At 37.4% G+C, this 12022-nt stretch overlaps 2 protein-coding genes across 2 annotated transcripts in view; both read right to left on the bottom strand.

The window, feature by feature from the left end:
- Positions 1–31: 31 nt before the first annotated feature.
- Positions 32–2889, bottom strand: LOC126789437 (G2/mitotic-specific cyclin S13-7-like). The gene is made up of 8 exons (XM_050515591.1): positions 2747–2889; positions 2010–2191; positions 1714–1893; positions 1488–1616; positions 1151–1399; positions 906–1067; positions 612–793; positions 32–504 (listed from the first exon to the last, which is right to left on the bottom strand). Exons 1-8 carry the CDS (start codon positions 2781–2783, stop codon positions 375–377), a joined length of 1251 nt encoding a protein of 416 aa, XP_050371548.1. The 5' UTR covers positions 2784–2889; the 3' UTR covers positions 32–374.
- A 409-nt stretch (positions 2890–3298) lies between these two features.
- The window catches only part of LOC126789420 (G-type lectin S-receptor-like serine/threonine-protein kinase LECRK2), a 28388-nt gene continuing 19664 nt past the window's right edge, over positions 3299–12022 (bottom strand). The window contains exon 2 of the mRNA XM_050515569.1: positions 3299–5605. Coding sequence (XP_050371526.1) covers positions 3302–5605 — 2304 coding nt within the window. The 3' untranslated portion in view covers positions 3299–3301. The remainder of the gene's footprint in view (positions 5606–12022) is intronic.

Below are 12022 nucleotides of genomic sequence, written 5' to 3'. Positions count from 1 at the left end.
TTCTAATAGACTGAAAGTCATAGCTATGATATTGACAGAAGATAAACTTCATAAAACTATACATGCATCAGAGAACAATCTGTAGCTGAAGAGAAACAATCTGTAGAAGACAATGAGCAGAACAGTGCCCACTCTCAGTTTCTAGAGTATGTAGATTGGAACCAAACCAGACCTATAACGTTCAACATTCAAGATGAACAGACCACACAGATTGAAACCAAAACCAAAACCACCTATTAACTTTCTTGACACTCAATCTCTATTACAGAAAAACCACCACTATTAGCAATATATTCAGGTTGGCTGTTGTATTCTGTACAAAAAAAATTACCAATGCTCAGAGGGGACTCCAGGGGACATCTTCCTGAAGACGACTAACAAAGTTTTGCTGGTGTGCGAAGAGCAACTGCACCATATTCAGGCTTTGTGTACTTCTTGTTAACAGCTTTCAGATCACTTTCTCCAGCCTTTGAGTGAAACCCAACCAATGTCTTGGTACATTCCCTGTTTTGAGATGAAAAGCCAACTCAATTAGCAAACTGTCATAGTTAAGTATATATAAACTGATATTAAAGTCACATGGTATATACATAGTAGGATGCCATTATTACCTTAACTGTTGTTCAGAGTAGCCAGTATGGTGCTTCAAAGTTTCAGTCCAGGAAGTCTTTTTGTTGAGGGTACAACGGGCAGCATAGACGGCTGCAGCAGCTATCATGGATGGGGAGTACCGTATGGTTGTCTGATAATCCAAGACTCCGAGTTCAGCTAGAAAGAACACCATATGTCTCAGCTGCATTACAAGAGTAAGAAAAGCATGTTAGTATCCATTGCTTCACCTGGAAGCCAGTTTAAAGGTATGGTTATACTTTCCGGAAAAAGAAAAACGTTAAGAATAAGAGTACCTCATCATCAGGTGAAATTGATGCTTTAATGTATCTTGCAAGAAAGACATAAGGTGTGGGAACTGTCAAATACCACCCCAACTTCTCCAAGATATTTTTCTCCATTGCACGAACCTGACTGCCTGTATATGTATTGTCTGATAAGCACACAAAATCCTTGACCTGCATATTAAAGCACCAGTTCAGATACGTATCAAATTTGGTATCAGTGCCAATGATTTTTTATTTGAAACAAGAACCAGTACCTGTGGAGCCCAGACTTCCTCATACTTAGATGCAATCACCATAGAACTGATGCCAACTAGCTGAAGTTCCCTTCTAATTACTATCCTCCTTGAAAGGAATCGGTCGATTATATTCACGGTGAGGTAGAATGTTTCAGGTGTTAGTCCAAATTTCCTGTGAACATCTACCAACCAGTCTACAAGGATAGATCTCATCTTTGAATTAAGATCTGGCTGTTTGTCCATGTAATCTCTAACTCGGCTGTTATCCTGCCCATGCAATTTTTCATGTGTAAAAAAGGGTATACAAGAAGGCTAAAGGGGGGAATGTGATTGGGGGAAAATTGCAAGAGATTACCTCATCAAGTTTGTAGAACTTGTACAATTCATCAACATACTCAACACCAGCTAATTCATCATTAACATCAGCTGCATCAAAATCCACAATCTGCTCTTTTGGCTTGTTGGTGAGTCCACAAGCCACAGCCTGCAGTAAACAAAAGTTTAATACCCAACAAATCAACATAAGCATTACTGTGAGAACATATATTTAGAATTCAATAAGAATTAAGTTCTAAGCTCACCTTGCTTCGAGCTGTTAGTGTTGAACTAAAAGCCTTGGCCTCCTTCCTTGGATATTGTACTGCCTTGGTTCTACTAATAGGCTTCTCCTTCTCGGCATCTGATGCCTTCTCCGTAACATTTCTTGTAGGGGCGCATTTTCTACTCTGAGCAGGCTGGTCTACAACACCGAGCACTTGGTTCTACAAATTTATAAGAGTCCACAAATGCAAAGAAGTTTCAAATTAAACTCCAAAGTTTCGAAAGTTAGAACTCCAAGACAAAAAGCATAGAAAAGAAGTTGTTCAAGAGCTATTACCACATTGTTCTTCTGCACATTGTTTGCCAACAGTTGGGCCTGAAATCTCCTTGTGATGGGGCGACTGATCTGAACTGGGGCCTTCCCTTTGATTTCAGCCTGACCTGCCTCAACATTGGTCCTGTCCCTGAGAACTACTCTCTGGTTCCTTCTTGGTGCTTCTCCATGCACTTTACCATTCCCTATAAGAAACACAAGCCTCAGTAATACATTCAAAGTCAACTTTCTGCAAAGAAATACATCAAGTCCATCAAAGCCTTCACATAAAAAACCAATAAGAAATAGATGAAAAAGGCAGAGACCCAAAAACCCATGAATCAAACCCCCTCACAAAACCCAGAAACATACACATAAGACTAAACCCAGAAACCCTCAAGAATCAAGATTCAAACTTTACGAAAGAAAAAGATAAGGTGAAACCCACAAACCCATAAACATGAAGTTAAATTCAGGAGAAGAACAGAGTACCCAATTCAAATCACAACCAATACAAACAATCAGAGTTTGAATACACACAATTAAAGGTACCAACATCCGAAACCAAATTTAAAATTAATCCCAACATAACAATCACATGTAGATACATATAAATCCTAAAACCCTAGAAGTGATCAATCCAAAAAAGATATAATTGAACCGAAATTAAACAACTTTATCACTCATCTAACCCAAAATCGCAAAACCCACAGAGAATTATGAAACGAAAAAGAAGAATTGGAGATCAAATCGAAGTATACCTCTGGGTTGTGGACGAACAACTGCTCTGGTGTCCATGGCCAAAATCTTGATGACAAGGACGAGAAATCCTTGTGGGTTTTTGCCTTCAAGACCAGACTCGTCCAAAGCTTGTTGCTTTTTCTCTCTTTCTTCTCTTTCTCTATTTTGCTCTCTGCTTTTGTGTTTAAAAGGAAGAAATGAGAACAGAGGAGGGTTTATATTTGAAGCTGGCGAACCGACATTAGCCCCAAACGGTCGTCTTTTTTAATTTTTTTTTTTAATTTTTGGAAAGTGAAAATCTTTTTCAAAAACTTGTGGGTGTGTATCACTGGATAAAGTTTCCTTTTTCTTCTCGCCAATTCAAGTAGTTTAAAAAAAAACAGTTGATAAGAGTACAAGTCTCATGCATAAATGACAGTAGATTTTCGATTGACAGAAAATGATTCAAGGGAAAACATTTGATTCACTCTTTTACCAAAGAGGTAATTTTGACTAATTTACAATACCCCTAAAATTACATGCATGACAAGTTTTACAACACATAATTGAGTACAAGTCGATACATAACAAAGTCACTAACGTATGTGTACAAATATGGAACTTGTGTAAGAAGATGGATCCGGTGGAATTGGAACTTCCACAGTTCCTTCAAGCATATGAATGGTTTTCTTCATGGTAGGTCTGAGTGATGGATCTTCCTGAATGCACCACATTGCAATCATCACATACTTCTCCATCATCTTGATGTCTTCCTTTGCCTCATCAATTTTCTCCAGCAACAGATGTAGTTTCTTTTGGCTGTAGCAGTCATATACCCAGTCAGCGAGTATTATTTGATCTTCATCTTCTGTTTCTTCGTCAAACTTCTTCCTGCAGCAAATGATCTCTAACAACAAAATACCAAAGCTGTAGACATCCACCTTTGCTGTGATGGGCATGTTCTTGAACCATTCTGGTGCCACATACCCTTTTGTTCCCCTAATTCCTGTAATAGTGCGAGTCTGGTCCAGTCTCAAAAGCTTGGCTAATCCAAAATCGGAGATTCTTGCTGTGAAGGAGTCATCTAGGAGAATGTTTTGAGGCTTAATGTCACAATGTACAACTTGGTTGCTGCACTCCTCATGCAAATACAAGAGCCCCTTAGAAACTCCTAATGCAATTTGCCTTCTTTGGTTCCAGTTTGGCCTTGACTCTCCGAATAGGAAGGTTGCTAAAGTGCCATTGCTCATATACTCATACACAAGAATTCGGTGATTCCCCTCATTGCAATATCCAAGAAGTTGGACTAAATTCCTATGATTTGTTCTCCCAATTGCTTTCACTTCAGCATTGAATTCTAGATCACTTTCTCCAACCTTTGCATCTAAAATTTTGACTGCAACACGTTTTCCCTCGTCACAAGCTAACACTCCTTTGAAAACTGTTGCTGAAGCACCCCTACCTAGTTCTTCCATGAACTCATTTGTAGCTTCCTTTAACTCCTCATAAGTAAAATATTTCAAGTTCATGCCTTGGTAAGGTTGAACCGCCGGAACTTTCCTAGAATGCATTCGAGAAACAACCACATATGTTATCAGAGGTAAGATGAAGGTCAGAATCCCCAGGCTACTTAGGAGCACTGATCCAACAATGATCAAAGTTGAATCATCTTTTTTCTTTTGTGAATTGGCTCTTCCATCCTTTAAAGTAGAATTGTTATTCCTTTTTTTGATAAAAGCTTTCGTCCCAGTAATAGTAGGATCAATCATCCCATTCGAAAAAGGGAGTCCCTTCTTATAGCACTGAGATAGGTTATTGAAAATGGCAACAACACAAAAGCAATCCTCTAGGCAATTCTGTATGCACCAATCCTCAGACACCGGTTTGAAAAACTCGTAATCCAAATGTGGCATATTAGTGTATTCCATCTCTTTTAAGTCAAACTCATCTGGGGCATCTCCAGCATCGCAACTTTGTGGAACAAAATCCTGTTTGCATCCTTTGAGCTTATCATCAGGATCAAAAAAACTGAAACCATCTGGACATAGACAAGTTGATCCTGCATCATCAAGCCTACATAAGCTGTTGTACCCACATGCACCGCCTCCTATAACTTCGACAAGTGACAAGCAAATATTTGGTGGTATGAAAGAGGCAGTAGACCAGGCCAAAGGCAACCTTCCCCCACTTGCGCTGCTGCTTTTAGGGTGCTTATAGTGCCTCAAAACTCCATCATAGTCGAGTGTAGCTCGCTGGTAGAACTCTTGGGATGCGATTGAGTTGGCTGATATTGTATACAGTATGCTCCCATTCTTTGATGTAAGGTAAATAAAGCCAGACTGATTGAAGATGACTTGATATCCAATTTCAGTATTTTTGGCAACTGACCAGGATGCCCAGTATGGGGATTTGGCAGAATATTGAGGGTAATATGTTGTGTAAAGCACGAGATTTCCATCAAGTTGTAGTGTTTTCATGAATCTACCTGTGGAGTAATTTGTCGCTGTGTAGCGAGCGTAGAGTATGCCATTCTGCTTGAGACTTTGTGTGGGAAGCATTGTGTCAGTTGGGTGATCAAAACTCTCCCACAGGTAGGTGGAGTTTTGGTCAGCCAGCACAAAATTTCCACTGTCGAGCATGGCTGCGTAGTAAACTCCGGTATTATAAACATCGGCCGACCATATTTGATTGCCCTTTGCGTCATTGAGCACAAATTGGCCATCACTGGTGAGCTCAACTTTTGATCCTTGTGGCACAAGACTGTCTCTATTGGCTGACCACACAATTGTTTTCTCTGGTATTTTATCGAACCAGATGCCTAGTAAGAAACCGTCTTTCACAATCTGTTGAAAACCAAAAGCAAACTCACCAGATGGGGATGGCCAAGATGAGTTGTCATCTTTCTTTGTAGTGAGGGACGAGTCTAAGGGTATGATTCTCGACGGTTGAGCCATGGTGGAACAAGGATGTAGCAAGAAAACAATGAAGCAAAGAAGGTAAGGAAGATTGGAAGATTGGAAGCCATTATTTCTGCAAGGTTATCAAAACTTGACAGAAACGTACACACATACAGAAGTTGGAGGAAGAAGCAAGCATATATATTTGGGTACAGATTGATCAAACTAGTTGAGCCATGGTGGAACAAGGATGTAGCAAGAAAACAATGAAGCAAAGAAGGTAAGGAAGATTGGAAGCCATTATTTCTGCAAGGTTATCAAAACTTGACAGAAACGTACACACATACAGAAGTTGGAGGAAGAAGCAAGCATATATATTTGGGTACAGATTGATCAAACTAGTCTAATTTGAAACTCTTACATGATCCCATTCGTTGATGTATATTTGCAAAGGTTTGGCAAGGTCTCAATTTAATTGTATTACCACTTTGGAGTCTAACCTGAAGACTTTTCATCAGTTTTTAATTGAATTAATCGTTCCAGTCTAGTCATTGTTGACTAAACAATTAACAAGTTTGCATTAATATTATGTACGTGCTTCATGACTAATAATATGCATGGACGTGTATGATTGTCAATCTTTGTACAGGTTTGTCAAGGTCTCAATTTAATTGTATTACCACTTTGGAGTCAACCTTGAAGACTTTCATCAGTTTTTTATTGAATTAATCGTTCCTGTCTAATATGCATGGACGCGTATGGTTGTCAATCTTTTAAGATTTCAACATTATATACAACTACTTGGATTAGTCCTTGCATCCTGGCTTTGAAATAGTCCTTCAAACTATACTTACAGATTTTCTTAAGTTCAGAGGTCCGCATCTATGATTGAAGTAGGGATTTCTATTTTTACATTATTTTTCGATCGAATTTTCTCATCTCTATCGTCTAATATCTAGATAATATTGTGTAGATCATCTCTGCAAAATTACAGTCAATTTGATAATTGTTAAGGTCTTGAAACTCGAAAAATAAATAGACATAATGAATTATGTCAAACATGAACCGTTCATGTTTTTTAATTAAAAAACTTAATTTTGAGGGCCTTGATGATTAACAAATTAGCTAAAATTTGGCAAAAATAATATACACATTATCTAGATACTAGACAGTGTAGATGATGAAATTTGATCGAAAAGTAGTGAAAATGAAAATCCGCGCCAAAACTATTAGTGCGGACCTCCATAGCAGAGATGAAGTGTATATATATACATATATGTGGTAGAAAATAGAAGCCTAGATATATCAAAGACCACACTTTTTAGTTCGAATTGTCAAAAAAAAAAATCTTTAGTTCGAGGAAATTCATATGAAAATGATCTCATGCGTCGAATGAATGATCAAAACCTAACATTCATATATTCTCTACGAGCAGAACGTCTTGTTCACGCCCGATGCAACAGGTGCCGGATGGATTCTGCTAGCGGGAGTGAATTTTAGGCCAATTAATCTATGTTCTACCATCTATAAGGTCATCTCTAAACTCATTGTCACAAAGTTGATACCTCTTATGATCAAGCTTATAAGTCCTAACTAAGTTAGTTATGTCCCTGGAAGACACATTTGTTCAAGTTCAAGAAGTCTAAGGGAATTATGGGTTTCTTAGCTTGGAATGTGGATTTATCTAAAGCTTATGATAGACTTAGTTGGAGTTTTATTGAGCAGGTGTTTTGTAAAATTAAGCTTCCCTATATGCTAATCAAATTGATCATGAGCTATGTTTCATCTACTAGTTTTCAAATCTGCTTTAATGGTGAACTCACAGACTCTTTTAAGGCTCAAAGATGAATTAGGCAGGGGGATCCTCTCTCTCCCTACCTTTTTGTGTTGTGCATGGAGAAATTATCTCACTTAATTAAGTCTGTTGTTGATTTTGGGAGTTGGAAAGCTGTTAAAGCTTCTCAATCTGGGCCGAGAATTTCTCTTATCTCTTTTTTGCAGATGATTTGATGTTGTTTACTGAGGCTTCCTCTACACAAGCTTATGTTTTAAAGGGCATTTTTGATATCTTCTGCTCTTTGTCTGGCCAAGCTGTTAGCTATGAGAAATCTCTTATATTTTGCTCTCCCAACACTAATAGAAGGCTTGCTAATGATATTAGTAGGACTTGTGGCTCCCCTTGACTGCTGATTTGGGAAAGTATCTTGGCATGCCTCTAGTTGATTTTCGAATCAACAAACATACGTATGATGGTTTGTTTGATAAAACTCAAGGTAGATTAGCTAGTTGGAAGAGTAAGACTCTTAGCCTTGCTGGTAGACTCACTTTGATCTAATCTGGTACTTCTGCCATCCCAATTTATGTCAAACAAACTACTAGATTTTCTATCAGTTTTTGTGAGAAGATAGATAAGTTAAATCGAGATTTCCTATGGGGAAACACTGAGGCTAAGAAGAAGGTTCACTTAGTCAACTGGGATAATTTTTGTCAACCTAACTCCATTGGGGGTCTTGGTATTAAGAAAACTTCTGAGAGGAATCAAGTCATGTTGGCTAAAGTCAATTGAAGCTCTCTCATATTTTTAGAGAGTGTAACATGGTTGCTGATGTATTAGCAAAAAAGAGTATTTCTCATGAGTTGGGACTAATTGAGTTGCTAATCCCCATGCACATGATGCGCAGGCTTTCTTGGATGATCTGGCCAGTGTTGCTAAATGTAAGTGCACATGAGCCTGCTTTAACATTTAGTCTCTGTGTTTTTTATTTCTGGGCCTTTTAGGTCCCTTTGTAACCAAAAAAAAGAATTAGGGCCAAATTATTTTTCACAGTTGGTCAATATTTTGGTCGTCGGTCACATGCAGTGTTTTAACAGCTAGGGATTTTTATCCCGATCTCTCTCAGTAGAATCATTACTTACATTTCATGGTTCTATTCTCTTGTCGGAACTACTTTTATAATACAATATACAGTTTACAACTGTTGGAGAAAACTTTGTTTTTGCAGTTAATCTTGGTCAAAATTGATAAGGACACCCATCAGTTTTGCTGGACAGTTACAACTATTGTAGGCGTCTAATTTTGAATGAAAGATTGCATTTGATATATCCAAGGGGTGCGACAAAACCATTGCAATGCATTCTTCAACGTCTTTATAAGGAAGACGCGATTAAGACATAAAGATACGGGAAAAAAATCTCTCATCTCTTCCCTCTCTTCTATATTTATGAGAAAACACAAAGTAAGTTTGCAAGAAGTTCTTGTTGGTACATAAACAAGAACTTGATAGTTGTATCCCGCAAGATAGACGTCCATCAAGTACAAGCATTAGTATGGGCGAATTTTTGTCTTAGGAGATTGCTACTACAAGCCTCTATCAAACCAAACAAGTAAGTTTCCAATTCATCCTTCATATACAATTCTATCTTTTCATGTATCAATGTTTGATTAGTTATAAAATTTTAAAATAAGAATTGTTATTGTTATATAGATTTCAATTTGTTCTAGATTTCTGCAAATTTAATTACTCTACTATTGTATATATCGAGCAAAAGGATTGATCAGTATCTAATTGATACATTTGTTGTAACATTCTAAGACATAAATTCATACTATGGATCAATCAATTGCTAGTGCGGTTAAGAACCACATTGAGAAGCCATTTGTGTTCAACGGAGTGGACTTCAAACGATGGCCGCAAGAGATGTTGGTTTACCTTACAACTCTGAATTTGGCACAAGTCATTACTGGAGAGGCTCCTGAAGTACCAAAACAGGGTGATATCCTACTGCAACACTCAAGGCTGCTGAGACATGGAACCAAAATGAGTTTCTGTGCAAAAACTACATTATGAATGCCTTGGATGATGAATTGTATGATGTTTACTCCTCATTCAAGACTGCAAAGGAGTTATGGGAATCTTTGGACAAAAAGTATAAGTCTAAGGTTGCAAATGCTAAAAAGTTTGTTGTTGGAAAATTTCTGAATTTTAAGATGAGTGACATGCTCTCTGTTGTGAAACAAGTGAAGGAAATTCAGATCATTGTGCTTGAGTTATTAACTGAAGGTATGGAACTCAATGAGACTTTTCTTGTTGGTTCTATCATTGAAAAGCTTCCTCCTTCATGGAAAGATTTCAAGTTACATCTTAAGCATATTACTGAAAGCATGAACCTTGAACAACTCATACTGAAACTTTGTGTGGAAGAGGAGAATCGAAAGAATGATAAATCTTATATGACTTCTATGGAAGCAAGAGCTGATGTGATTGAAGGTGGCACTGCCAAGCCTAAGTTTGCACAAAAGAAGGTTGCTGCAAAGAAGGTTGCTACTGCACCAAAGGCTAATAACTTCAAGAAAAAGATTCAAGGGGGTTGTTGGGTGTGTGGAAAGCCTGGTCACCGAGCAAGGACTGCCGCCACATGAAAGATGGAAATTCTTGAGGTTCTGGAAACACCAACCAAGCACATGTAGCAGTGGATGATATGTAGTTCATTGGTGTTGTATCTGAGGCAAACACAATGACAATTTCAAATGATTGGTGGCTTGACACAGCTTCAAGGCATGTTTGTGCCATGAAGAGTATGTTTGTTACATATGAGCAAGGATCGGGTGGAGAAACATTTATATGAGAAATGCAAGTACTGCTACTGTTGAAGGAAAATGCAAAGTGAAATTACAACTCACTTCTGGAAAAGAGCTTATGCTCACGGATGTGTTGCATGTTCCTCAAATCCGAAAGAATCTAATTTCTGGACCTCTTCTTAGTAATAGGGGATTCAAGTTAGTATTTGAAGCTGATAAGTTTGTACTCACTAAAGGTGGGGTGTATGTTGGAAAGGCTACCTATTTGTGGGGTTTTTCAAACAAAGTGTTATTTATGCTATTGCTAATAATAAGAATAACGCAAACACTAGTGCTGCTTCTATCTACTTACTTGACTCATTTAAATTATGTCATGCAAGACTTGGACATGTTAATAATCATTCTATAAAAAGAATGGTTAAATTAGGAATGATTCCTAAATGTAATTTAGAATCAGACCTTGATATTAAAAACAGAAAATGTGAGAATATAAGTTTGCAAGGCATTCTTATAAATTAGTGGAAAAATCAAATGAGGTATTGGGTTTGATTCATACTGATCTATGTGACTATCAATCAAAGACAAGATCAGTGATAATACTAGTACAGAACGAACAAGAGAAAATGTTCAGAACAATGCTTCTACTTCTCATGCTAAAGAACAAGAGTTAGAACCAAGAAGAAGTAAAAGAACAAGAGTTGCCAAAGATTTTGGACCAGATTTTGTGACCCTTTTAAATGAACAAGAACCTCAAACATATAAGGCTGCAATTGAATCATCAGAGGCACGTTATTGGAAGGAGGCAATTCAAAATGAAGTAGATTCCATACATGGGAGTTGATTGACTTACCACCTGGAAACAAAACAATTGGATTCAAATGGATATTCAAGACGAAGTTAAGACCAGATGGTACAATTGACAAATACAAAACGAGATTAGTTGCTAAAGGGTATCGTCAAAATCAAGGCGTGGACTTCTTTGACACATACTCTTATGTAACTAGAATTACCTCTATCAGATTATTAATAGCCATTGCTACTATATATAACCTAGAAATACACTAAATGGATGTCAAGACGGCATTCCTAAATGGTGATTTAGAGGAAGAAATTTCTATGGAGCAACCGGAAGGCTTCATTATCAAATGTCAAGAGAAGAAAGTCTGCAAACTTGTTAAATCATTGTATGAACTTAAACAAGCGCCAAAAAATAATGGCATGAAAAGTTTGATAATACAATGATGTCTTATGGATTTTCCATAAACAAATGTGATAAGTGTGTATTGGAGATCCCATGGTTTAGGTTCAATAGGCAAACTGGTTAAAAAAGACTCAAATTGGGTACAACACACATATGTCTATTCCTAAGATGTAACAAATGTGTGTTTGTCGTTGACGTTTAATGGATGAATATGAACTTATTTTTAATAATGTTAATAGCTTATAAAGTGGAATAGTACAGACTATTCTTGATTAGCATTACCTATATGAGAGTGATGTGGGGTCGGATCCATGAGGATTGATATGGCTAAATTCTCTAAAGCTCTCATGAAGTCGGGATTTGTTCAGAACCCACCGTATAAACTCGAAACGTGTTATGATGATATAGGTGTGATGCTTATTGTCTAGTATTACTACACACATGTGGATAGTTCAATATGAAAATTCACTATTTCACCAAGTAATTCCGATAAGTATCACTAGGAGAGGTTCAAGTCCAAAAGACACCTCTACTGACGCCTATTGATTCTTCATTCTCTGAAATAATGACCAGTTACATAATCCGTTTGTAGCTTATTTTCTATTCAAATGTGGGATATCGTAGAGTTTGAATAGAAAAT

Source organism: Argentina anserina, chromosome 3, assembly GCF_933775445.1.
Source record: "Argentina anserina chromosome 3, drPotAnse1.1, whole genome shotgun sequence".
NCBI classification, from domain to species: Eukaryota; Viridiplantae; Streptophyta; class Magnoliopsida; order Rosales; family Rosaceae; genus Argentina; species Argentina anserina.
The sequence above is the reverse complement of the archived record's forward strand: the minus strand, read 5'-3'. Positions and strand labels throughout refer to the sequence as shown.